At 50.5% G+C, this 27,356-nt stretch overlaps 1 protein-coding gene across 9 annotated transcripts; it reads left to right on the forward strand.

Moving 5' to 3' along the window:
- The first annotated feature begins 1,894 nt into the window (after positions 1-1,894).
- On the forward strand, positions 1,895-27,238 carry Spata21 (spermatogenesis associated 21). Of its 9 annotated transcripts, none has more exons than XM_063288126.1 (15): positions 1,895-1,927; positions 2,493-2,626; positions 3,956-4,125; positions 5,606-5,754; positions 8,551-8,722; positions 10,959-11,203; positions 12,563-12,638; positions 16,820-17,274; positions 17,748-17,836; positions 18,815-18,952; positions 21,738-21,809; positions 21,923-22,040; positions 25,806-25,981; positions 26,504-26,687; positions 27,071-27,238. In XM_063288126.1, the coding sequence occupies exons 3-15, from the start codon at positions 4,000-4,002 to the stop codon at positions 27,126-27,128; spliced, it is 2,058 nt and encodes a 685-aa protein (XP_063144196.1). In that variant the 5' UTR covers positions 1,895-1,927; positions 2,493-2,626; positions 3,956-3,999; the 3' UTR covers positions 27,129-27,238. The 9 variants fall into 9 exon arrangements, with proteins under 9 accessions (XP_063144196.1, XP_063144198.1, XP_063144200.1 ...); XM_063288128.1 differs by having other exon boundaries at positions 1,901-1,927; positions 2,493-2,560; XM_063288125.1 differs by lacking the exon at positions 1,895-1,927 and adding an exon at positions 1,943-2,115.
- The last annotated feature ends 118 nt before the right edge of the window (positions 27,239-27,356 follow it).

Raw genomic sequence — 27,356 nt, forward strand, 5'->3', positions numbered from 1 at the left:
AAATCCCCAACCCCTTCTTTCACCCTCTTGACAGCTGCACTCACATAGAAAGACACACACATGTGCACGAGTGCACACACACACACACACACCTGTTGAGGCCGACTTCTTTTAACATGACTAGCCATTTTGTATTCGGCCTTCGTTTTCCTCAGAAGGTGAAGTTAAGTTCAGGTTCTCAGACTCTGCTTCCCAGACGTCATTATCCACAGCTGACACTAAAGCGTCTCACAAGTTCATAACACTCAGGTCATATCCCTTAGGCTCTGTTACCTCGGTGCTCTGGAGGGTTCCTGCCCACCAGTCCTCTTACCTCACTTAGGACCAGTCAGCTTAAAAGCCGTCTGATAACACTTTAGCTAGTTAGCCAAAATGTACTACTCCCCCACCCTTGCCTCCTGGATCCTCAACCTGGTTTTTCCTATAAAAAGCATGTTCTAAGAACATGACCGGTACCACAGTTCCTTTTTTGTGGTCCTGAAGGACCAGTCTTGGGGTGTGGGTTCAGTAAAGTATTCATGCTTAACTGAGATCAGTGTTCGTATGGTTTGTGTGGCGATTCCTGAACCCCAACAATAACTTAAAAAATAAATGTTTTTTTTTTCTTCAAGGAGGGACATCTGGAAGCTTGCCATCACACCGATGAAAGATGAGAACACTGCTAGGTTGTACGAGCAAGTTTCTGTTAAAGGCCCAGAACAGCAAGTCCACAGGACCAGAAAGATGGTTGCCCAGGAATGAAGTCCAGTAGAAGGCTGGAGGTGACAGCTAAGGGGTGTGAGATGATTTTTTTTTTTAAAGATTTATTTATTTTATATGAGTACACTGTAGCTGTCTTCAGACACACCAGAAGAGGGCGTCAGATCCCATTACAGATGGTTGTGAGCCACCATGGGTTGCTGGGATTTGAACTCAGGACCTCTGGAAGAGCAGTCAGTGCTCTTAACCGCTGAGCCATCTCTCCAGCCCTGGCGTGTGGGATTCTTTATGAGTTGACACAAATGTCATGACTTTTTTTTTTTCTCTTTTTTTTTTTTCGGCGCTGGGGACCAAACCCAGGGCCTTGTGTTTGCTAGGCAAGCGCTCTACCACTGAGCTAAATCCCCAACCCCATGTCATGACGTTTTAATGTGGGAACCCAACCCTGTGACTGTGCTAACAGCCACTGAGTGACAAGTGGGCTTGCTTTTTTTTTTCTTTCTTTCTTTCTTTTTTTTTTTTTTTTTTTTTTTTTCCGGAGCTGGGGACTGAACCCAGGGCCTTGTGGTTGCTAGGCAAGAGCTCTACCACTGAGCTAAATCCCCAACCCCTTGCTTTTTTTTTTCTTTCATTCAGTTTATTACGTTTTATTTAGTGTGTGTGTGTGTGTGTGTGTGTGTGTGTGTGTGTGTGTGTGTTTACAGAACACGGAGCTGTCTTGCCAGTCCCATAGGAGGACTTTCATACTTTCAGAATCAGACTGTATGGTATGAGGCATAGTTCAATTAAGCTGCTAACAGGAAATGGGATCAAGCTGGGCAGCGGTGGCACAGGCCTTTAATCCCAGCACTCAGGAGGCAGAAGCAGGCAGGTCACTGTGAGTCTGAGGCCAGCCTGGTATATAGAGAGAGTTCCAGGACAGCCAGGTCCACACAGAGAAATCCTGTCTGAAAAAAAAAAACCAAAAACCAAAAACCAAAACAAAACAAAAGAAAGGGGAGGGGTAGAGATCAGGTACTCTGGAAGATGGATGAAGCCGGCCTTTGCCACCCCTGCTCCAGTTCTGTCTGGGTCCTTGGCCGGAAGCTCCCCCTCCTTGCTAATCTGTCACTTAGCTACACATGGGGTCTGGTCTTCCTTGGGCCCTCTGTTCCCTTAAATCTGTAGTTTGTAGAACACAGAGACCTGAGGATTCCGGGGTTGAGATGGAGACAGTGGACAAAGGAAGGTGTGTCTGAGGGTCTGAGGAGATTTTTCCCAGACGGGACAGCGCCCTCTGGAGCAAGACGGCTCCAGAGAGGAGGGATGGTTAGGGGAGCCTTAATGGGAAAGAGGTGGGGGGGACGTTACAGACCACAGGGGAAGAAGGAGAAACTCAGTCACGGCCACAACTGCTTGTGCCATTTGAGAGCCTAAGTACTTCCCACAGGTGGGATGGGGGGGCCAGGGCCGGTTTACTGTGGGGAAGCAGGGAAGACAGAAGAAGGGGTTTGGAGGGGCAAGAGGAGAAAACTGAGTCAGTAGAAATCATTCAGGGGTCATATCCTCTGTATCCCTTGGGTAAGCGGGGCACTGGTGGTGTCCCCGAGGCCTGGCACCTGAGTGGTATAGGGGGTCATCCTTAAACAGTGAATGAGCAGCCCAGGCTTCCAAGAGGCGGGGCAACCCTGTGAGAAGTACCATGTGGAAAGCTGAGCAGATGCGGGTGGGAATCCGGCTCCTTGGAGATGAGCCATGTGGCTGGGCAAGAGGGTGGGCAACTCTGAGCTACTGTTTCGTTTTCTATACAACAGGAAGAGCTGAGCCATACCTCACAGGGCTGTGAAGAGAATACAGCTCAAGAACTTCCAGCAGAGAGGAGGTCATTTCCATGGGCAGTGGCTGGCTTGCCGTGGCTTAGAAAGGAAAAGGTCCCGAGATCCTCCAGGTCACAGGCTCTCCCTGGAGGGCTTCAGGGGTGGGGGTGGGGGTATTGACCTTGGAGAACTAGCAAATGTAAAAATGCAGCTAAGATACCGCCATCGAAACAGTGCTGAGGTCTCCCTAAAGGAGCTCGGCTGGGGAAGTGGCTCAGCCAGTAAACAGCTTGCTTTGTAAGCAAGAGGACCTGAGTTCAATGATCAGAACTCTTTGCTCCGAGTGTTTGCTAAAGCAGGGGTGGGGTGGGGGATGGAGTATATGGGGAGGCAGGAGATGGCTAAGTGGTTAGAGCACACTGTCTCTTCTTTTTTCTTTTCTTTTCTTTTTTTTTTTTTTTTAGAATTTTTTTATTTAAGTACACTGTAGCTGTCTTCAGACACACCAGAAGAGGGCATCGGATCCCATTACAGATGGTTGTGAGCCACCATGTGGTTGCTGGGAATTGAACTCAGGACCTCTGGAAGAGCAGTCAGTGCTCTTAACCGCTGAGCCATCTCTCCAGCCCCCACACTGTCTCTTCTTATAGAGGATCTGGGTACCCAGCACCTACATAGTGGTCACAAACATCCAGAGTTACAGTTCTAAGGGATCTGACACCCTTTACCCTCCCTGGGAGTCTGCATGCACCCAGTAAACATACACTTACACGTGTGTGCACGTGCACACGCGCACACACACAAACACACACACACACTCACGCGTAAATTAAAAATGAATAAACCTTAAACAACAAATGAAGGCAGCCGTGTGTCAGGTGTGTATCCTACACACTTGAAACGCCAGTGCTGCAGCAGCACAGAAATCACAATGTAGCCAAGAACCAGTTTGAACTTTAGATCCTCCTGCCTCCCAACTCCTGAGATGACAGACTTGGGCCACCACACCTGGTCTTGGGTAGCACTTGCTTGTGTGTGCAAGGTGAGCTCACTACCAATTTAGCTACACCCCAGCCCCCTACTAGGCTCTCTTTTAAATGTATACTAGTATTTTAAAGGTTCTGAGATGTCCTGCAAGGCACTTTAAGTTTCACTTGGATGAAACCAGCATCCTATTGCCTCTTGATCCTCAGGAGAGAGACAGAGCAGGATTGAGCAGAGCGGGATTGTGCTGTAGGGAGCGGTAGAGATCTGCAGTTTTGCACCAGCCATGGGTGGGTCCGATCCTACTCTGGACCTTGGGCAAGTTACCTGAGCCTCTTCTCAGGATCACTGTGCTGCCAAGGGCTGGCTCCTGGTTAAGCGCCGGCCTGGCTTGGCTTCTTCATGAAGCTCACACATGATCACCCATGGGGGCTCAGGTCAGGTGGGAGCTTGACTGGATGTCTCTTTGGTAACAGAAGCTTATGTCCCTCGATTTGGGAATCTTGCTGGCTCCAGAACAATGGAAAACAGAAACACCCACACACACCCAGAGAACAAGGCGGAGGCTCCAACAGTCCAATCAAGTTCTGGCCTGAGTTCCACCAAAAAGAAGACAGATCTGGAGGCCGCTGTCGCAGCCGGTCAGGTGGGCAGACCTTCACTTCCGGTTTCCTAGCACAGGTCGATTCCTACCTTTTTGTTTATTTTTCAAGACAGGGTTTCTCTGTGTAGCCCTGACTGTCCTGGAACTCACTCTGTAGACCAAACTGGTCTCAAACTTCACAGAGATCCACCTTCCTCCGTCTCCTGAGTACTGGGATTAAAGACAAATGCCACTACTACGTCCAGCCCTGGGCATTTCTTAATCCAGTCAAATTGACAACCAAGGCTGACCACCGTATGTCCACCTGATACGCAAAACATGTTTCTAATCCAGATCATGCTAACAAAGCCACCATATTAATGTTGCAGCAAGAGATGACTCCATTGGGAGAGGCAGAACCCAATCCAGTTGCTTGCCTCACACCAACCAGCTGGTAACTAGAGCCTCAATATGTGAGTCTGTGGGGACATTTCACACGTGCCACACGTCTTTCTTTTCTTTTTTTTTTTTTTTTTTTTTGGTTCTTTTTTTTTTTTTTGGAGCTGGGGACCGAACCCATGGCCTTGCGCTTGCTAGGCAAGCGCTCTACCACTGAGCTAAACCCCCAACCCCACCACACGTCTTTCTAGAGGAGAGCTGGAAACATTCTGGGTCTCCTTTTCTTTCTCCCACTCATTTTCTCAGCAAGGAAACATGGGGTGCAAATCCTGCTACTTAATTAACTCTCTGCACCCCCTTCAGCCTTCTGTGGACCTGGATTAAGTCTGTTGAGGCCCTGCTTCATGCCTAGGTAGAGTTGGCTCCTACCAGAATCTTTGGTTAAAACAATTTTGACCACTAGTTAATGAACTATATGAGATGCTGGATAACTTTCCAGGAGCTAGGTTGGCTTAAGGTCTACCCTAGTAGTAACTGACAGCCAAGAGGGAGACTAAAAATTTGGCCCGGCAGTGCTTCATGTGCACTTGGGAGACAGAGGCAGATGGATCTCTGTAAACTCAAGGCTAACCTGGTCTTGGAGTTTGAGCTCCAGAACAGCCAAGGCTACATGCAGAAACCCTGTCTTGAAAGACCAAACAAATAAGTCCATGGGGGGAGGGGCAGCACGGTGACATCTATAACCTCAGGATTCAGGCTGAGGAAGGAGGATGTCAAGTTCAAAGCCAGCCTAGGCTATATACCACAACCATTGTCTCAGACAGCTAAAGTACCCAGCCCCTGGGCTATGGAAGGACGGCCCCATAGTGGGCATTGTTCCTCGCCCACTGGCATTCTCTCAAACAACCCTCTACACAATTCTTTGGCTCATATTCTAGTTGGCATCCAGTTTTATACCACAGTCCATAATTCGGAGCAGTGGAGTCAAGCTTACTGTTTACCTCCAGGTTACCTCCTGGTCTTTCTCTTTACCTCTCTCCAGCACCTCCCTGACAGGGGGATGGACAAGAAGGAACAGGACAGGGGCCCCAGTGCCTCGGTCAAGCTCAGCCTTTGAACTGGCCCAGACACATCTCTGTTTCAGAATGGACGTGCAGATGCCACTGAAAGGGACAGCAGAAAGAAGCCTGCAGCTCCCAGAGGACCAGAGAAGGAACCCCGACACACAGCGTCATCCCAGGAGAGGTCAGGGGAGCCTCAGACCCAGGAGCAGAGGCCCTCAGCAAGATCAAAGTGAGTTGTGGGAGCCTCCCTAGAGAAGGGAGTCTGGGGAGAACTGAGAACTTCTGCCCAGAGGTCTAGTGACTATAGCAGCACTCTCTGTTGCTCCCCATCTTCTTACCTCTTTCCTCTCCCCCACCACTACTGAGGATCAAACCCGGGGCCTAGAAGATGCTTGGCCAGTGCTTCCTCACTGACCTGTAACCTTGACCCACTTTCACAGCACCGATCAAACTAAATTAACTCTGTCCACCCTTTGCCCAACTCCGTGCTGCCAGGACAGAGAGAGCCACCTTCCCTGTGGCTCAGGGGAGTTTGTCTCCTGTTCAGCTTCACATCCCTCCTGCCTGGTACCATCCCTGGCACCTGCATGGTAGATTCTCAGTAAGCATTTATTCACTAAACCAACAGGAGGATCGACAACAACGCAAAAGATGTCAGTGGGCTAGCCTTAACTACATAACAAGTTTGAGGCCATCTTAGACCACTTAAGACAGTGTCTAAATAGATAAATAAATAATAAATAAAAACATAGACAAACTTACACCTCAGGGCCAGTGAGATGTCTAGAAGGGTAAAGGTTCAGTCCCCAGGGGTTACATAAGAGGAGAGACCTCTGACTTCCAAAGGCCCTCTGACCTCCACAGGCCCTCTGTGGTGTGTTAGTCTACCATCCTCCCTACCTCCCCACCCCACACACAAGGTCTCTCTCTATATATTATTTAGCTTTGGCTCTTCTGGATCTCATTAAGTAAATTAGGCTAGCCTTGAACTCACAGAGATCCACCTGCCTCTACTTCCACATACTGGGATAAAAAGGTGTGCATCACCGCGCCCAGCTAAGCTACGGGATTTTCTGGGCTCACTCAAAATCGTGTTTAGTGAAGGGAGGGGGACTCATGAGGTCCCACCCATCCTGAAGACCTTACAAAGTTTATGGTCGCTGGGGGAGTGAGAACATTTCTTCAGTGGTGTGGCTGGTGGTAAGGTGCCCACCTATCTATAAATAGCTCACTGTGCTCCTGTCAGTAACTCTCCGGAAGCTCAGTCAATCATTAAAACAACAACAACAAGACAATCAGATATGAGGGGCTGGACAGATGACTCAGTGGTGAAGAGCACTGACTGCAAATAAATCTTAAAAAGAGGGGAGGGGGACTAGAGAGATGGCTCAGCGGTTAAGAGCACTGACTGCTCTTCCAGAGGTCCTGAGTTCAATTCCCAGGAACCACATGGTGGCTCACAACCATCTGTGATGGGATCTGATGCCCTCTTCTGGTGTGTCTGGGGACAGCTACAGTGTACTCACATGAAATAAATAAATAAATAAATAAATAAATAAATAAATAAATAAATAATAAAAAAATAATAAAAATAAAAATAAATAAAATAATAAAAAATAAATAAATAAATCTCTAAAAAAGCAAATATGAAATGTAAAAGGGCGGGGGGGTGGTTGGGAAGAGGGAGGGGTTAGAGGAAGGGGGAGGAGGCAAGAGAAGGCGATGAGGATGAATATGATCAGAATATTTTATATATGTGTGTATATATGTATATATGTATATATGTGTATATGTGTATATGCATATATGTGTATACGTGTATATATGTATATATGTACATGTTTATATGTGTATATGTATATATGTGTATATGTTTGTATGTGTATATGTGTATATGTATATATGTATACATGTGTATATGTATGTGTGTATATGTTTATATGTTTATATGTATATATGTATATGTATATGTGTATATGTATATGTATATATCTATATATACATATCAGAACAAATCCATCACAATGGCCACATACTAATGACAACACAGAAAGGAAGCGTGTACATGAAGACTCCTTAGCATGTTAATTATGTGCTCCGAGCATGTAGAATTAAATCTGCACTAACAGCTGCCCAGGCATATCAAAAAGCTACAAGGAGGAAGGCCCAGGCAAGTGTGGTGGTGTGCACCTGGGATCCCAGCACAGAGGAGGCTAAGGTAGGGCTGGTAGTTTGAGGCCAGCCTAGGATACAGAGAGAAACCCTGTCTGAGGAAGGAACGGAAGGAAGGAGAGGGTAAGGGGGGAGTGAAAAAAGAGAAACTCCAGAATCAAGAGAGAACAGAGACACACACGTTCAAATCATGATGGTAACCAAACCCAGGGCCTTGTGCTGGCTAGGCAAGCGCTCTACCACTGAGCTAAATCCCCAACTCCCATGATGGTATCTTTAGCTGTATGATCCTGAGCCACGTCTCTCAATCTTTCTGAATCCCAGTCTTTCTGATTTTTCTGGTGTTTTGCTGTGCACATGTGTGCGTGCATGCATGTGTATTACTGGTGATTGAACCCAGGGCCTTGTGCATGCCAGGCAAGTATTGTACCATTTAAACTATACTCCCATTCCATCCCTCTCTCTCAATCAGTCTCTCTCTCTCTCTCTCTCTCTCTCTCTCTCTCTCTCTCTCTCTCTCTCTCTCTCTCTGTCTCTCTGGGTAGTGATGAGAGAAGCAACACAGAATCTCATGTAGCCCAGGCTGGCTTTGAACTTGTTATGAGGCTGAGAATGACCTTCAATTCCAGGCCCTCCCCTCTCCGCCTCCTTACACTGGGGTTACAGGTGTGCACCACCAGCATACACTCCTCCTCTTTCTGAAAAACCACCAGCACTGAAAGGGTTGAACTCGATTCCCCTCCACATCAAGGAGCCTAAGACTTCATTTATCCCCCCCCAGGCAATAAGTATGTACCCCTGGTAAGCAGCCCCAGGCTTGAGTGAAGTGACAGCTGTCTGTTTTCTCCACAAGGACAACCCAGGATGGGCCAAGGGAGCTGCAAACTGGCCAGGAGCAAGCACGGCCTAGTGGGGATTTTGTGGCCTCTGAAGGGCGGCCACAGCCAGCCATGCAGACCAAGGACCAGCAGAAGAGATGGCAGAGTGCCGAGGCCAAAGACGTTCAATCTACTGAGAGCTGCCAGGTAAGCCCAGCAGACTGGGGAGAAGAGGGTGGGCACCAGGTAAGGGGACAAAAGAGCCCCCGTGCCCTCCGCACAGATGTGCTTATCTGCTGGAGGCTGAGCACTGGAGCTGGCTGGCACTCAGTCCCCATGGGTCACCGGGTGGTTCTGGGAGTTGGAATCAGAGTGTGTTTCAGGTCTTGTTTACAGAGAGGTCCCAATGGTGTCCTATGGGCAGGGATGAGGGACTATGACAGATGATGCTGGGTTTAAGAGACCGGCTGTGTATGTGTCCGTCTGCTCATCCTGTGTGTATATCTGTCTGTCTATCCTGTGCCTGTCTGTCTGTCCACATGTGTCTGTCCATCAGTTCGGGTGTGTGCGTGCGCACGTGCGTGTGCATGTACTTGTATCCCTGCCTTACCGGGCTTGCTGACTTTTCCAAAACTTACTTAACTGGAACACTTGGAAATAATTTATTTTTTTCATTTCTACATTCCTTTATAAATGAAAACAATACATTATTATTATTAATATAATTATTAATTACATTATTATTAATAATACATAACCCATTTTGTTTTTTGTTTTCCTTTATTTTTTTTCGAGACAGGGTTTCTCTATGTAGCCCTGGCTGTCCTGGAACTCACTCTGTAGACCAGGCTGGCCTTGAAGACATCTGCCTGCCTCTGCCTCCCTGAGTGCTAGGATTAAAGGCATGAGCCACCCCCATCACCCAGCAGCTTGGCACTTTCTTAATGAGCTAACAACACTGCACCCCAAGAGTCTTTCTACCCTCTTATGGTGTCTACTGTGATGAAACACCATGACCAAAAGCAGGCTGAGGAAGAAAGGATTTCTTTGACTTATGCGTCTATATCATGTAGTCCATCACTGATGGAAGCCGGGGCAGGAACTCAAACAGGCCAGGAGCTCAGAGGCAGGGACTGATAGAGAGTCCACAGAAGGGTGCTGCTTCTTGGCTTGCTCAGCCTGCTCTCTTATAGAACCCAGGGCCACCAGCCTAGGGATGGCCCCACCCACAATGGGCTGGGCCCTTCCCCATCAATCAGTAATTGAGAAAATGCCCACAGGCTTGGGTGCAGCCCTATCTTTTTTTTTTTTTTTGGTTCTTTTTTCCGGAGCTGGGGACCGAACCCAGGGCCTTGCGCTTCCTAGGCAAGCGCTCTGCCGCTGAGCTAAATCCCCAGCCCCGGGTGCAGCCCTATCTTATGGAAGCACCTTCTTCTTGATTGAGGTTTCCCTCCTCTCAGATAACTTTAGCCTGTGTCAAGTTGGCATAAAACCATTCAGCTCACACTGGTATTTGCCCAAGGGAAATGAAATCAAATATCCATGCAGAGACTAGTATTCATGGGGATATCAATACCCACATGGATATTGACAGTCAGAAATATATTACCCATAATAACTAAAGATAGGAAACACTTCAAATATTCATCAGTAGGCTGAGTGGAGAGACACTGTGGTACTCCACGCAATGGAACCTTATTCAGAAACAGAAAGGAGGAAGGTTCTGAAAGACATGCTGAGAACTGGGCATAGAAGTAACCACACAGAAGGAAAGAAAACAGGAAAAAAAATATACACCAGGGTTGGGTATTGTGGAGGCACACAGCCTTTGATCCCAGCACTCAGGAGGCCAAGGCAGGCAAATCTCTGACTCTGAGGCCAGCCTGGTCTACAGAGTGAGTTCTAGGTCAGCCAGGGCTACACAGAGAGACCCTGTGTCAAAGGAAAAAATAGAAAAAAAAAATACACACACACACACACACACACACACACACACACACACACACACACACCAGGAAGAAGCCTGGAGAGATGTTATAGCAGTTAAGACCACTGGCTGGAGGAGTTCAGTTCCCAGAACACACATGGTGACTCAAAACCACCAGTCACTCTAGGATCTGATGCCCTCTTCTGGCTTCTTCCCCCCACCCCCCGGAGCTGGGGACCGAACCCAGGGCCTTGCGCTTCCTAGGCAAGCGCTCTACCACTGAGCTAAATCCCCAACCCCCTCTTCTGGCTTCTAAAGGCATCTACATACATGTGGCATACATCCACACAGACACATAAAGAAAAACACATCTTTAGAAAAAAAAATAATAAGCCACATAACAGAAGGAATGTCCGGGGCCTCTGTCCTTTGAAGCTCTCCTTAGGAAGTCAGACAGCAGCTTTCCTCAGGGCTGTGTCTTCTTGGATTTCCCAGACTCTGCCTCTCCCCACTCAGGGAAACACAGATCATGATCTGGGGAAGCCATGCACCTCAGATAGCAGGAGTCACCCACAGAAGACTAACTCCCTCAGTGAAGGAGGCCGCCCACAGGCCAGGCTGCAGGAGCCTATGCCAGCACCTAGCTCAGGGACTCACAAGGACAACCCCCAGGAGGCAGTGCCCCCCAAGCCCAAGGTGACTGCAGAGGAGAAGAAGGCCCCTCCCGTTTTGCCAACTGTACCTCGAACACACAAAGACAGGTAAGTCATCCTCCCGGGCCACCCCCAGGAGCTCTTCAGCTAGGGAGCCAGCTCAGCCAGTAGCGTGCTTACTGTGCAAAGGTTAGGAGCTGGATTGAATTCCCCACCCCCATCCCCCTATAAAAGGCTAGGTACAGGGCTTGGAGACTGGTGGATCCTGGGACCATGGCTGGCCAACTCCAGGTGAGAGGCCATGTCTCGAAACAAGACAGAGGCTGAGGAGATAGTTCAATGGGCTGGGTGCTTGCTACCAACCTGAAGACTTAAGTTCACTCCCCAGGAACTCACATGGTAGAAGGAGAAAACTGATTTGTTCAAGTTCTCCTCTGGGGGTTGGGGATTTAGCTCAGTGGTAGAGCACTTGCCTAGCAAACGCAAGGCCCTGGGTTCGATCCCCAGCTCCGAAAAAGAAAAGATTAGATGAAATCAAGTTCTCCTCTAACCCCCATACTTGTGCTCTGGGATATACGCACAGCCGTGTGAGTACAGACACACACACACACACACACACACTCACACACACTCACATACACACACACATAGACTCACATACACACACTCACATACACACACTCACATACACACACTCACATGCACATACTCACACTCACATAAACACACACACATACACTCACATAAACACACACACATACACACACATACACACATACACACACACTCACATGAACACACACTCACATACACACTCACACACTCACACACACATACACACATACACATACACACACTCACACACACATACTCACACTCACATAAACACACACATACACTCACATAAACACACACATACACACACATACACACACTCACATAAACACACACACATACACTCGCATAAACACGCACATACACACACTCACACGCACATACTCACACTCACATAAACACACACACACATACACTCGCATAAACACACACATACATATACACACACACACACACTTGGCTCAGCAGGTTAAAGGTACTGGCCACTAAGCATGCTCAAGGCCCACATCGTAGGTCCTACAGTAGGTGAAGAAGCTGGGCCATACATGTCTCCTGACATGTGCGCTAACATAGAAAAAAAATCAACAAAAGCGATTAAAGATAAAGCCTACGGACATAAAATCGGTGAGGTGCTTGGTGTTTCTGACCCACTGAAGGCCCTCGGCTAAGTCGCAGGCTGCCGAATCCAGGGTTCCCCATCCTTGTTCTGCGGATCTCTATGTGTGCAAGCGAGGCAGTGAGGGGACACGATGGGGGCGGGAGAGCAGGATTGCCTGTGCCGGGCCCTGGTCAGTGTAACTCGCAAACCCTGCTGTGCACCCCACCCCACCCCACCGTTTCTTCTCTGTTTAGAGGTGAGGCTGTGGAAAGCAAAGCATCACCGAGGCCTCCTCCTCCTCCTCCTTCTCCTCCTCCTCCTCCTCCTCCAGTAAGTAGAGCCAGAGTGGGGATGGAACAATAAGGGAAGGGGAGTGGGGGAAGGGGGGAGGGTGGTGGAAACAAACAGTTCCAGTCAAACTGGGGGATGCATGAATGTAAGCCTGGGCTACACTCACATTTAATTTATATTTCATTCTTTTTAATTTTTATTTATCCTTTATTCAAACAAATAAAGTTTGTTTGGCTTTTCTTTTTTCTTTTTCTTTTTCGGGGTGTGGGGGAGACAGAGTTTCTCCGTGTAGCCCTGGCTGTCCTGGAACTCACTCTGTAGACCAGGCTGGCCTCAGACTCAGAAATCCTCCCGCCTCTGCCTCTCCAGTGTGGGATTAAAGGCGTGGGCTACCACTGCCCGGCTTCAGAGTTTTTTCAAATCTCAAGTACCATTGTGTGTACACAGAGATGCCTCTCATACGTCCCACGGCACGGGGCTGGAGGTCCTCTCCTCCCACCACATGGGCCCTGGGAACAGTGGGGTTGGCGGCAAGTGCTTCTACCTGCTGCGCCATCTTGAAGTCATCTTTTGGGTCTCCTGTAGCCCAGGCTGGCCTAGAACTTGTTACGTTGCTGAGGATGATCTCAAAATCCTGCCCCACTCAGGCCTCTGCTTCCCAGACTCTGGGTTTACGTGTGTGTGCGTGCCGCTGGGTCTGGGGTGGCTGCTTTGAGCGGGCAGTCAGAAATGAGACCCCACTCTGGAGCCCTTGATTCCTTCTCAGGGCTGCTTCCCATCAGCCTTTGCCCTCAGTTCCTAGTCACAGCTTCTCCGAATGTCTGTGACCCTCTAGCCATCCCCACACCAGCAGCTGTGCCACGTCCTGGTCTCTCTCAGTCGATGGTACAAGCTTAGAATCCCACCCTATCACCATCACCCAGCCCTTATTGCTCCAGCCTATCTTCACGACACATCCCCAGTCACACCCTGGTCCGGGGACACTGCAACCAGGTACACTCCATCTGTACTTACTGCATACTGCTGAAAAAAGCAGGCTGGCTGCTGGGGCTGGAAGTGACTCCATGTGTGATTGCCCAGTCACGCTGCCCAGTCACGCTGCCTTTTTTTTTTTTTTAAGATTTATTCATTTATTATATATAAGTACACTGTAGCTGTCTTCAGATACACCAGAAGAGGGCATCAGATCTCTTTACAGATGGTTGTGAGCCACCATGTGGTTGCTGGGAATTGAACTCAGGACCTCTGGAAGAGCAGTCGGGACTCTTAACCACTGAGCCATCTCTCCAGCCCCACGCTGCCTTTTACTTCTGCTCCACTGTGTCCTTGCAGAGCAACAAATGTCACTGAAGAACAGAGAACCACAAGATCCAGTCTCTTCCTGCCATCAATAGCCATCCCACTGCCTACTTAGCAGATCCTTTCCCTCCACACCGCCAGTCTCCCCATTTCTACAGCAGTGTCTACCCCAGCACCCATGCTCCCTTAGTACCTATGGCCCCTTCCATGTGCTTAAGGGGACTTTGAAAGAACAGAGCCCTTTACAGTTTTTGGTTTTGGATTTTATATGCATGGCCGTTTTCCCTGTTTCTTTGTGCACCGTGTTCTTGTCTGGTGCCCTCCGTGGCCAGAACAGAGCATCAGATCCTCTGGAGCTGGAGTTACAGATGGTTGTGAGCCTCCATGGGGGGACGAGGAATAGAATCTGGATCCTGCACAAGAATAGCCGGTTGGGAACGAGACTCAGTTGATAGAGTTTGCTTGGCATGAACAAACTCCTAGGTTCCACCCGCATACTCCCCAAACCAGGCATGGTGACACGTGCCTGTAACCTAAGCGCTGGGGAGCTAGCTGAAGGAACCCGAGACACTCAAGGGCACTCCCCCATCTAGAAAGTCAAGGCCAGTTTGAGCTAAAGCCAGAGAGCCATCAGAGGGACCCATAGGTTGGAAGGAGAACCAACTACTACAGATTGTCCCCCAGCTTCCACATGTACACCATGCCACCTGAGCCGCCTCGTGAGAATGCACACACACAGATCAGTTTAGAGGTATCCTGGTGGAGCAGCTCATGCCCTTTTTATTTTTTATTTTTTTTTGGTTCTTTTTTTCGGAGCTGGGGACCGAACCCAGGGCCTTGCGCTTCCTAGGTAAGCGCTCTACCACTGAGCTAAATCCCCAGCCCCTCATGCCCTTTTTAATCCCAGTACTCAAGAGGCCCAGAGTTCTGGGCTGGAGAGATGGCTCAGCGGTTAAGAGCACTGACTGCTCTTCCAGAGGTCCTGAGTTCAAATCCCAGCAACCACATGGTGGCTCACAGCCATCTGTAATGAGATCCGATGCCCTCTTCTGGCGTGTCTGAAGACAGTGACAGTGTGTACTTATATATAATAAGGGACAGAGTTCGTGGGCAGCCTAGTCTCCATAGCGAGTCTGAGACCATGTCTCAAGATCAATCCATTAGTCAATAAATACGTTCATTGCTGAGGTCAACCCCAGGACTCACACTGTGGAGACAACTGATTCCCCAACTTGTCCTCTGTCTTCCGAGTGTCCAACACGGCACATGCATGTCCACCTATGTCATGCACGCAAAGACTTTATAGAGCTATTTTGACTGAGGCTCCCCCTCCCTCCCACACCCATCTTCCCTGGGCTTAGAGGCCTGGACCTCAAGGCCCTTCCTTCCTAGTCTCCCTCCATGGTGTTCTGGCCCCTCCTCTGCCATCTGTACTTCTTCTGGAGGACCTCAGTCAGTCCCTCCCGGGTGACTCCCAGATCCACATCTCCAAGTCAGACTGTGCCTTGAAACTCCCCGCTCCTATACCCAGCTGCCAGACGGAGTGAACTCACTCCCCAGACTGCAGACCAGAGCAGCGTCCTGTACCCTCCACTTCCCACTTACCCCTGACCCAGTCTTCACCTCGGTAAAGGATGCCCTAGCACTTCACCCAGAGGCTCATGGGAATTAGCTCCACATTGCTCCTGATTCCTCTGATCCCTTCCCAGTACATCAGCAATCCCTCTCGGCCCTACAAAGCCGTTTCCGAGTCCATCCCTTCCCCGCCCCCCATCGCCTAGCCCAAACTTCTCCCTCATAGAACAAGACCCCAAATCTTCAACCAAGCACGCAAGGCTCTGTGTCTGGCCACTCTGGTGGGATTTCTACCCTTGGACCTTTGCACATGCTGCCCACTAAGCCTGTCTGTCTCTCCATAGATAGAGCCATGGCTAAGTCCATGGAGTTACTCAGGCTTCGTCTTAAATGCCACTCAGCAGTTTTTCCCCGATCATCCAGGCTGAAGTATCCTGTCAGCCATGGGCACTCTATTAGCATGTTCATATTTTCGTTGTCTTTTGGGGTGGTGGGGGGCTGTTTGCAGTGTTTGCCTGTATGTACCACATGCATGTGGTTCTCAAGGAAGCCAGAAGAGGGCGACAGATGCCCCGGAACTAGAGTTACAGACTGAGGAATGTCGTGTGGGAGCTGGGGTTAAAGGTGTCATGGCCAATGGTGCCTTGCTTCGGCTAAAGGAGGAGTGAGTTAGGGATGCAAGCACTCCTATCATCACTGAGGTTTCACGTTCGATCCTTAGCACCGAGAAAAGGCTGCCAAGGAGAATATGTGAGGGAGAAAGGCAGGTCAGGCTGCCTAGCTCAGGTTATCCTGACTTGGAGATGAGAGGGACCAGATGTAGGCATGGCTGGCTCTAGGTAATGGATGAGAAACAGTATCTGAAGTGTCCATTACGTGCTGGGACACCTGTGTGACCCAGGCATCGAGAGTGAGAAGGTCACAGCTGTGTGGGCTGCTATAAGGGAAATTGGCTCATTCATGAGTATAGCCTGCAGGTGGGACGTGGTGAGTTGCTGGTGGGTCAGAACCCTCCGGATGGGGCCTGGAGTGGTACTCAGAGATTCGGAGTACCTCCTCCAGGCCTTTGGAGAGAAAAGGACAGTTTGAGTATCCCCAGAGGCTCTGCGGGAGGCTAGAACCACTGTAGGCCAGACTGTCTGTCTGTCTGTCTGTCTGTCTGTCTGTCTGTCTGTCTGCTTGCCTGCCTGCCTGCCTGCCTGTCTGCTTGCCTGCCTGCCTGCCTGCTTATCTGTCTGCTTGCCTGCCTGCCTGCCTGCCTGCCTGCCTGCCTGCCTGCCTGCCTGCCTGCCTGCCTGCCTGCCTGCCTGCCTGGAGGTATCATAGGTGCCCTCCCCTATCCTCAGGAGGAGAGAGATGTTGAGAAGAAGGAGCTGGGCCAAGGGCAGAAGCAACGGCAGCCGGCCTTGGCAGCTGCAGGCACCCAGGGTCCTGGGAACTTCCGACGGGGTTTCATGAAGTGCCTACTGGAGGTGGAAGAGCAGGAGGAAGCCACCCACAGAAGGACTCTGAAGTCCCGGGCCCTGACAGCCAGGAGGTCCCCCAAGACTGTGACTTCTGTGCCCACCTCAGGCCCCGTCAACAGCTCTGTTCCACCCTTACCTCCGACCCTGCATGAACCTTCCACCTCAGCTCCAGCCACTGTCCCATCCTGGGTCAAACCACCAGCCCCTGGGCAAGCCCCCATCCCTATGGGGACCCCTAGCTCAGTCCTGCCAACTCCTGCCCAGGACCAGAGCTGGAGATGGCCAGAGCTCTTGCCCCAGGGCAATGAGAGAAATCTCAACTATGCCAAGACACGGTAGGAGCCACCTCCACTAGCCTGCCACCTTACCAGGGCCCGGCCTGCAGTCTGTCTCCAACATAGGCCCTTACACTCTGGTCCTTGCCCACATCTCTGCTCATCCCCTTTCAGTCTCCTTTCCGTGCTTCCCAGCAGGGTGTCCCCCAAGTTCTCACCCCTTTCCACTCTTCCTCCCTCCCTCCCTTTTCTTTCTGATGCTGGGGACTCATACTAGGCAAGCACTGTACCCCTGCACCGTACCCCCAGTCCTCCCACAACCAAAGGGACCACCTGTGGCTCCTGTTCTCACTCCCTTGGGTCTCTGTCACTTGTAGCTTCTTGGCATAGTAGAGTCCCTCAGGGAAGTTTCCTGACAGTCTGCTGCCCTGTCTTCCTCTCCCCTGCCCCTGGGTGGCGTTGGCAGGGGCAGGAGCAGGAGCAGAAGCAGGCAGGAGGTGGTTGCAAGCTGTCCTGGGCCCATTCTCCTGCAGGCAGGAGTCGGAAGAGCATGGCCTCTTCAAACTGTATCAGAACTGGGAGGAGAGGACTGAGGAGCACCTTACCCTGAAGCAGGAAGAAGGTGAGCATCTCGAATTATTTACCTGCTACCCCACTGCCCTACACCACTGTTCCACTGTCCCGCACCACTGCCTTCCTGACCCATACTGCTGCCCTCCTGCCCTACACCGTTGCCCCACTGTCCCACACCACTACACTGTTGTCCCACACCACTACATTGCTGTCCCACACTGCTGCCCTGTTGATTCACACTGCTGCCCCACTGTTACACACCATTGCCCTGCTACCCCACTGTCCTACACTGCTGCCCTGTTACTCCACTTTCCCACACCACTGCCTCACTACTCCAGTATCCCATACTGCTGCCCTACTGTCTCACACCACTACTCCACTGTCCCACACTGCTGCCCCACTGCCCCACTTTCCCACACTGCTGCCCCACTGCCCCACTGCCCCACTGTCCCACTACAATAAACAGTGTCTCCAGGGGGTCTACTGCACTTGACCCTAGGACATAGGTGGGCTGCCTCCCCCACTCCCTAGAAGAAGCCTGAAAGAGAGGCAGGGTTCCCCAAGGACCCTACCCATCTTAGACAACCCCTTTCCATTTAACAGGGCCGCCAGCTCTGAATAGGTCCCTACTGCCCATCACACCCTATCCTACCAACAAAACTGAGAAGTGCTCATCTCCCATCCTGGCTGAGGTCTCTGTGGACCCTGTCCTCCCTGCCTCTACTACTCATGGTGGGCTGGCCCTACGAGAATGGGTGTGCACCGTCCTACCTCCTACTCCTTCCTAAGGTCTAGAACCTTGTTGACCACAGCAGTTCCTTTCCTCAGATTTTCTACAATGTTTCACTGACCCAAGTGAATAAAACAAGACACTCGAGGCAGCTACCTGCTGCCCTCCTCATAACATGCACACACAAGCATTCACCAAGCACACCACGCGTGCCACAAAAAAGTCGGAGGAAGAAGAGATGATGTAATGATGATGTTGCAGGAGCGTCCCACTTAGCAACCCTGTCTCCCTTGACAGCCTTCCGAAGCTACTTCGATATCTTCAACGGTCCTGGTGAGGTGGATGCGCGGAGCCTCAAGAACATCTTACTCCTAATCGGCTTCACGTTTACTCCAGCCCAGGTGGAAGAAGCTCTGATGAGTGCTGATGTCAATGGTGAGCCCTGGAGAGGGGCTTCCCCTGTACGAGGCCGTGAGGCCACGTGGGCTCCTTCCTGAAGGGATCCCTGCTTGGCTTAAAGGTCTGGGTCAGAGTTTAGTGTCCCTAAGGTCTGAACCCACTATGCCTGCCTTTTCCTTCCACACTGGGTCTCACCAAGTCTGTAGCAGGCTCTGATTCCAGAAGCTAATGGTCCCCGAGCCACTGTGCAGTGGCAGTTTCTGGGGATGCAGAAGTGACCAGAACTGTGTTGGTGACCTCTGGAATCCTTTCCCTCAGGCCCTACATACCAAGTATTCTTTCACGACTCTTAGACTTCTTCCTTTCTTTTGTTTTTGTTTTTCCGGACAGCATTTCTCCGCGTAGCCCTGGCTGTCCTGGAACTTGCTCTGTAGACCAGGCTGGCCTCGAACTCAGAGATCCACCTGCCTCTGCCTTCCGAGGGCTGGGATTAAAGGTGTGCGCCACCCAAACCGCCACCACTGCCTGGCAAGCCTTGCATTTCTTTTAAACGGCCTTCTGGCTTTGAGCAAGTCCAGCAGTTTGCTAGGCCTCAGTTTCCCTGTCTATAAAATAGAAATGATAAGCTAAAATGGAGGAAGCAGGCAAAGGGTGGGGCAGAGCCTGTAGGGCAGGAGACAGCAGCTGCTAGCATTATCCGTGTGGGATGTCTGCTGTCAGTGTTCCTGCCCAAGGATAGAGACGTGTAAGACACAGCCCTGCTATCCTCCAGGGGTTCCCAGGCGATAAAGGTTGGCACAGAAGTTAAGCGAAGCATGGAAACTGTGGTTACGGCACTTTGGAAGATGGGGGTCTGGGAGGAAGGCTTCCTGGAGGAGGTACAACTCAAACCAAGTGGTGCCAAATCAAACAGTTGTCAGGGAAAGGAGAAGGAAGTAGTAGTCCCTGAGAAATGGGCACAAGACACTTGCATGTGGCAGGGTGTGGCCTGTCAAAGGGAAGGGTAGGGCCACGTAGAAACTGAGTCCTGACCACTGCTCAGGACTGTTCTGTCTGCCACTGCAGACTCCTCACACACACTTGAAGGGGTGCTGCTAAGCGTATACTGTTAATCTAGGAAGACAAAGGTTCCAGGCCTCAACCCTCACTGACCTAGCTCTGCCTCCCGCCCCATGGGAACTAGGACAAGAACCTTTTCTCTGAGCCTCAGGTCCCACCAGTGGCCAGGGTTAAGTCCTAACTAAGCATTCTCATGCCGGTCTTTAAGGATTGGAGATCTCCTGAGTCCACTGTTAAATTAAGCAGCTCAGAGAGCAGGAACTGAGTTCCCACTGGCTTGAGCCTTGGGGCACAACGTGGGACAAACTGTCCTGTCCTTGTCTCTCAGAGTCTCTTCTAGAGGCTTTTGGAGACAGTCTAGAAAGGGATCTTTTATTTTATTTTATTTTTAAAGATTTATTTTATTTATTATATATATAAGTACACTGTAGCTGTCTTCAGATACGCCAGAAGAGGGCATCGGATCTCTTTACAGATGGTTGTGAGCCACCATGTGGTTGCTGGGAATTGAACTCATGACCTCTGGAAGAGCAGTCGGGTGCTCTTAACCGCTGAGCCATCTCTCCAGCCCTAGAAAGGGATCTTACCTGGTTTGAACTTCTTTGGCTTAGCTGGTGAAGATGCTTGCTGCCTGGGACACTCACGGTGGAAGGAGAGAACAAACTCCCAAGAGACCTCACCTCCACACCTGTGATGTGGCAGGCACATTGGTGCCTCCCCTCACAGAAAATCAATAAAATGTGACAAGAAAAAAAGTTAGATGCCAGGGGTTGGGGATTTAGCTCAGTGGTAGAGCGCTTGGTAAGGCCCTGAGTTCGGTCCCCAGCTCCGAAAAAAAGAAAAAAAAAAGTTAGATGCCAGGCTGTGGTGGCACATGCCTTTAATCCCAGCACCAGGGAGGCAGAGGCAGTTGGGTCTCTAAGTTTGAGGCTAGCCTCGTCTAGAGTGAGTTCCAGTATGGCCAAGGCTACACAGAAATCCTGTCTTGACAAACCAGAAATAAAAAGAATGTTGGAACCTCTAAGGATGTGATGGGGGTTGGGAGGCCATCTGTGGCCAGCTAGCAGCATGTTGAACAGAGAAGAACTTGGCCTTCTGGGAAAACCGATTTAGCAACAGAGAGCTTGGCAAGAGACGAGACTATTGGCTCAGTCTGGTGGGGCTTGCAGGGCCCTCAAGTCTAGCCAGAATATTCTCAGGCAGACACCAGCACTCAGTAATGACAGCTGCTGGCCTTTCGTGCACATGCGCCATGCATGCAGCTGTTAGGACCGTCTCCACTCCATAAAAACGAAAGTTTCCTGGGGCTTGAAACTTAAGCAGGTCGCATAAACGGGAAGTGGTGGGCACGGGCTTTGAACTCACACAGCTGTCTCTCAAGAATGCAAGACCAACACTGAGTGGTTTTCTTACATTCCACAACAGGGTTGTGGAGCTGGCTGTGTAGCCAGGATGACCTTGAAGCATTAACCTTTGCCCCTTTACCTCCAGGTTTATTCGGGAATTGAACCCTTGCACTTTGTGCATGCTAGGCGAACACTCTACCAACTGAGCTACAAAACCTGTCCTGGCCCAATAGTTTCTAACCCGGAAGACTGTAATTTTTGGCTTTTCCATCCCACACTTTCTGCTGATTCAGTATCGATGTTACAGTCCTCGGTGGGTGGGAGGGATGTCCGAGAACACCAGGGTCACTGGATTTCGATACCTGGCCTGCTGCAGAAGAAGGCCCCTGGCCACTCTCATCTCTTTGCCTCTGCAGGAGATGGTCATGTGGATTTCAAAGACTTTTTGGCTGTGATGACAGACACCAAGCGCTTCTTCTGCTCTGTGGGTGAGCCGGGGTCACCCACTGGGCCGCTCAGAGCTGGAAACGGGATCTGGAGGCTGATGGGTTACATTGAGGGGCACCTAAGAGTAATGGCAGCTAATACTTCATGATCCCAGAACAGAATGTCCTGATGGATATGTCGCCCCCGAATCCTTACACACTGTTCTTTGAGATCCTCTCTTTGCTGGTGGAAATGCTGGCCCTGCCAGAGGTGGCCCTAGAGGAGATAACAAAGTAAGCGGGGGTTCTTTGTCAGGGGTGGGGTGGGGTGGGGCGGGTAGCTAGTGCTGTGATAGTAGGAGACTTTTGAGGGTTTGGATTCTCGGTTGCAAGGAAAAGAAAACCCCAATAAAACTGCCTTGGGTGGAGGAGGACTGCACTGTTCAAATGATCAGCCAGGGATTCAGGAATGGCTGGATCTAGGAGAGTAGACGATACCAGGAAAGTTTTACTTCTCTACCTCTCCATCTGAGACAGGGTTAGGGGGGTGGCTTGGGGAGGGGGGGGCTGGCTAGCTGGCTGGCTTCAAAGCTCAGCTAGGTTCTCCCAGTGTTAAGGTTAAGGTAATGGCAACCCCACATGCAGTCTTCCAGGTTCAGAGGTTTCAGCCGGGCTGCAGCGATCCTTCCCTATAAGACTCTTAGAAAAGGAATCATCTTACATGCCTCCAGGAAGGGCGGTGGGTGCGTAGTGGGTGCTCATCCTCCAGGAAGGGCGGTCGGCGCACAGTGGGTGTTCAGAAAGAGATGACTACAGCCTAAATAAACACGATCATTCATTCTCAGGCTAAAAGGTGATGGACGGAGGTGAAGGCCCAGCTAATCTCACAGAGAAGCCTCTGAACCTTGCCCTCTACTTCCTGGCCTGACTGACCATTCTATAGTATTTGCTCAGTCCTATGGTAGGCTTGTCTTGGGCCTTTTGTGTCTTCACACTGTTTGCAGAGTGGCTGCGCCAGGCTGCAGTCCCACCATCAGTGAGAACCCATAGCCTTGCCGGCATGCTGCCAGCTGTTCTCTTGAGCTTTGCCATTCTGACTAGGGCAGAAGATGAAATCTCAAAGTTGCTTCAAAGTGAATTTCTCTACTTGCTTAGGATGATGGAGACATTTTGAAGTCTTTCTTAGCCATTTTTATTTCCGTTGAGAACTCTGTTTAGATCCTTGTGTTTTGAGGTCAGTATATGTTCTGGTTATCAGTCACTCCTGTGAGACAGACAGCTGGCAGTCCCTCCCTCTCTGAGGGCTTCCCCTGCTCTCTGCTCTTCCTTGCTCGTGAGGAAGCTTCAGCCAGGATCAGTGACCGAGGTTAAGACAGATTCCTTTTTCTCTGTATAAGCAGCCAGTGCTGTCAGTGGTTGAACCTGAAGAGGTCAGCCAATGTCACTCATTTTTGAGAAAACATCTACAGAACACCAGGGTGGCTATCCTCCTGTCTGAATAGACTGTGCTTCTCTACCCTTGGCGTCTCCTGAACTGTTCCTCCTCTTTCTCACCATCAACGATCTGATGTCCAGCAAGGAATCTGTGGTTCTTTATGAGCTCATTTGTGAAGGTGCTTTTTCTTGAGAGCAAAAGACCTTGACAAAACACCCGTGGGCCCTAGGAAGCTGTGAGAGTTAAGGTTAAGACAGGATCTATGGGGTTGGGGATTTAGCTCAGTGGTAGAGCGCTTGCCAAGCAAGCACAAGGCCCTGGGTTCAGTCCTCAGCTCCAGGGGCAGGGAGCAGCAGGGGGTGGGGGTGGGGAGACAGGATCTGTGTTATCCCAGCTGGGCTGGAACCTGAGCTCCTCGGTCACTCTCAAGCATCAGAGATTAGGGGTATGCCTCAATGTGCCCAATAACCAATGGCCAATCATTTTACGTTTGGCCACGTACGTACGTACGTAAGGTAGTCCATGCTTTTGATACTTGTACTCAGAGGCAGTCTACACAGTGTAGTCCAGGGCAGTGGGGCTGTAGAGTGAGACTGTCTCAAAATCAAATTTCACTAAGGGGCACATGTAGCTTAGGCTAGATTCCGAGTTGATATATAGCTGAGGATGCCCTTGAGGTTCTGACGCTCGTCTCGTATCTCCTGAAGTAAGGGTGTGCACAGCCATGCTTGGTTAGTTTGGTTCAGGTGCCTCGAGCATGCCGGGAAAGTCACCTGACCACCCACCCACCACACATGCTCTTTATACTCAGGGCAAACGAGTTCAAGCCGTAGGCTCGATGACCCCTACAATTTGTCGATTTCTTTGATCCTCTCACAGTTACTTCTGTGGGCTCCATACAAATGCCAACACAGAGACCTATTCCCACATTGCTCCATTCCCTGTTCCTTTGCACGCCCTTCCCAATGAGCTATTTGGCACAGCCTAACATGTTATTTTCCTGAAATTCTCATCTTTTGCTTCTTTGAGAGTCTTCAAGAGAGTTGTTTTTAGGGGCTAGAGAGATGACTCAGTGGTTAAAGAGCCACCGGATCCTCTTCCAGCACACGCAGGTTCAATTCCCAGCATCTAAGAGCTGGAGGCAGGGGGTATTGGGAGCTTAAGGTCACCCTTGGCTACACCGTGACTTAGAAGCCAGCCTGGGCTACATGAGACAGCCCCAAGAATAAACAGCCAAACATATGCTGGCCATTCACAGGCCTTTGTAGTCTGCATCAGGCCCTTTTCAGGTGTGGTTCTGTGTGTAAGCCCACGCTCAGGTACCCTCACAAGGCTAGAAGGTGTCAGGTCCTCTGTAGCTGGAATTACCACAAGTTTTGAGCCATCTGATGTGGGTGCTGGGAACTAAATTTGGGACCTTTGGAAGAACGGGAACTGCTCTTAACCACCATCTCTCCAGTCCTGTTCTCCTTCTGCATCCCTTCTACTATAGCACTTCTGTTGTCCATGGGTATACCTTTTTTTGGTTTGTACCAAAGCTTCTTGAGAAACAGTGTATAGGAGGCAGGGTTCCTGAGTATCCACAGCTTCCAGTGCATGTGGTCTTTGTTCCCTGGGTAGTCTAGCTGGGTATAGAAATCTGGTGGGCGTGTCAGTTAGGGAATGGGCCTCCAGTTCAAACAGGACAGTTCATATCTAGAAGCAGCAGGTAGGGAGACAAAACTGCCCAGGCACCCAAGTCAGAAGCCACAAGAAAGCAGAGGGAGGAGCCAGTGATGTCCTTTAGAGCTGTATGCACTCAGTAAAATAAGAGACAAGTTAAGCTTAACACGGTTGACACTGATCAGGACAAGGTGGCTCATGCATATGTCAGCACTTAGGAGACAAGAGTTTTTAAGATCACCTTGAGTTTGAGGCCAACCTGGGCTAGAGCCAGTTCCAGGACAGCCAAGGCCTGTCTCCAAGTAGGAAGGAAAAAGAAAAAAGGCAAGCAAAGCAAGACTGGTTTGGGAGCCTGGCTAGTGCCCAGACAGCAGGTGTTCTGACACCACCATAGACGCTGCGTCTTGGATGAGGCCGCGCTAGTTGCAGGCCGGGGTTTGAAGTCTGTCTTGTTGTTTTGACACAAGGACTTCATGTATCCCAGGACAGCCTAGAACTCAACACTTAAGACAAGGATGACTCTGAACTGAGCGCCCCCACATCCACCACACCCTGAATGCTAGGATGACAGGCACGTGCCACCAAACTCAGTTGAGCTATTTACCAAGGCTTCCTGCATGCTAGGCAAGCACTCTGGCAACTGAACCACACTCCCCAGCCCTGCACAGCTGGTTTATAGGCAGAAATGTTATCTAAGTGAAGGTATCAGTAACAGAAATGGTGAGTAATACATATCGACTTCTAATCTGTATGCACATTCGCCCCTCATCTTAGTGGTGGGAGAGAGCCTCAAGTCCAGATGTCAAGTGACATGCGGTGACACAGCAGATAAAACCATTTCCTCATATTTCCTAAGAGGACTGACTGCATCTCCAGATGCAAATGGCCAGCTAGAAGGGGGCTCAGGAGGAAGGGGTAAATCATCCACAACCAGGCTGAGCTGCTGGGCACTACATCCCTAGCTACTACCAGAAGAAGCTGAAGGAAGGTTCTTCCAAGGCCCGAGAGATGGAAACGGCGATGGGCGGGATTCGGCAAAGGAAGAAGATTCCTTACAGCTCTCAGCAAGTAGAGAACTTGGAAGTCCCAGAACGAAGGGTCCTCAGGATCCTGAGCCGGCTGAAGCAGCAGAACTATGGTGAGGGCCAGTGAGCCGGCCAGACTGGCAAGCAGATCCCTATGTTGCCAAGTTCCCCTAGATGGAGCCCATGGCTTAGCTTGTGGGAGCCATTACCAAAATTGCTGCTGTATACTGTGAAACACCCAGCTCCACGCTTGGACTCTACCTTCCTGCCTTAGCCCAGTGCCACAGCTGTCCCACCAGTCAGTCCTACTTCAAGGTCACCCCACTTGCAGAGATGTGAACCCTAGCTAGTATGCTGACAAGGGCAGTCTGTACTTCGGTCCATCCCCAAATTGTGTGCTTGCCCATCCTCCTGGGCTAGCTTCTCTTTAAGCTGTAGCCAGCCCTACACCCAGCCTTCAGCCTTGTACATCATCCTTGCCATCATCTACTCTGTTCGGCGGGTACCAATATCCTCTCCAACCTAGAGGCTCAGATGCTAAGGTATTTGCCTAAGCCCACTCTGCTGACGATGTGGCGAGTCTAGGATTTCTCCAATGTGGCCATGCTGAGTTCTCTTGCTCCCTCTTACTCCAGCTGCCAATCTGCAGAGCCCCTATGCCCAGGTACCCTGCATCCCACTCTGCCCGAGGCTGGACAAGAAGGCAGTCCGTCGAAAGCAGGCTAGCCATAACCATTCTGTGCTGGATCAGTGTGTCCCCACAAGCCTGGGCCCTGACCTCCATGGCTTCTTCCTCCAGCCAGGACAGCAAGGAAGCAGGTGGGTACTGAGGCCAGAGCCTCTCGGGCCCGTCTACTTGCAGAGGCCTCTGGCCTGGTAACTGGGGAATCCACTAAGACTGTGGGGAAGCTGCTTGCTATGGAAGCCACCCAGGGCAGGGCAGAAACTGACCTTTGTGGAAAGCCGGATACCACTTTCATGGAAGCCTGCGCATCAAGCATCCCTGGACCCGGGACTCAGTGATGCCTACCATCCTCCTTAGAGTGGTGTCAATCCTCCTTTCCCAAGTACGGGAACCTCTGAGTCATGGGAAACTTAGAAACTGGGAAGAAGCGGGTGTTCCCCGCAGAGTCCTTAGGACTTGGGAACTTCTGGCTCCATTGATTGCTTCTAGAAGCCTCTCCCCTCTCATGTCTTCCCAGGGAACACAGCTCCGACAGTAGAAAGTGGCTTAGCTCCGTGCCAGCCCGAACCCACTGATCCTCGGGAACTCTGGCTCCACAAGTTCAAGGCCTGCAGACAGTAGGCAGGGCCTGGATTTGGGAGCTTGCTTTCATGGCCTGGTAAGCCAATAAACACCAAGAACCTCGGCCTCTGTGTTGGACATCAGTGAAGCCCCCCATACCTCCAGGTTTGAGGCTGAGGCAGGAGCCCTACAGTGATGGCTTTAAGCCAAGTACCCCAGAAACCTCAACCTCTGCCAGAGCA

Source organism: Rattus norvegicus, chromosome 5, assembly GCF_036323735.1.
Source record: "Rattus norvegicus strain BN/NHsdMcwi chromosome 5, GRCr8, whole genome shotgun sequence".
Classification (NCBI taxonomy): domain Eukaryota; kingdom Metazoa; phylum Chordata; class Mammalia; order Rodentia; family Muridae; genus Rattus; species Rattus norvegicus.

What these genes read in the sequence shown, in the direction of transcription:
- Spata21 (XM_063288126.1), top strand. Translation starts at nt 4,000, where the DNA reads ATGGAAAACAGAAACACCCACACACACCCAGAGAACAAGGCGGAGGCT. An exon ending in AATCTACTGAGAGCTGCCAG is followed by an intron (nt 8,723 to 10,958) that starts GTAAGCCCAGCA and finishes CTCCCCACTCAG; the next exon opens with GGAAACACAGATCATGATCT. An exon ending in CTCCTCCTCCTCCTCCTCCA is followed by an intron (nt 12,639 to 16,819) that starts GTAAGTAGAGCC and finishes CCCTATCCTCAG; the next exon opens with GAGGAGAGAGATGTTGAGAA.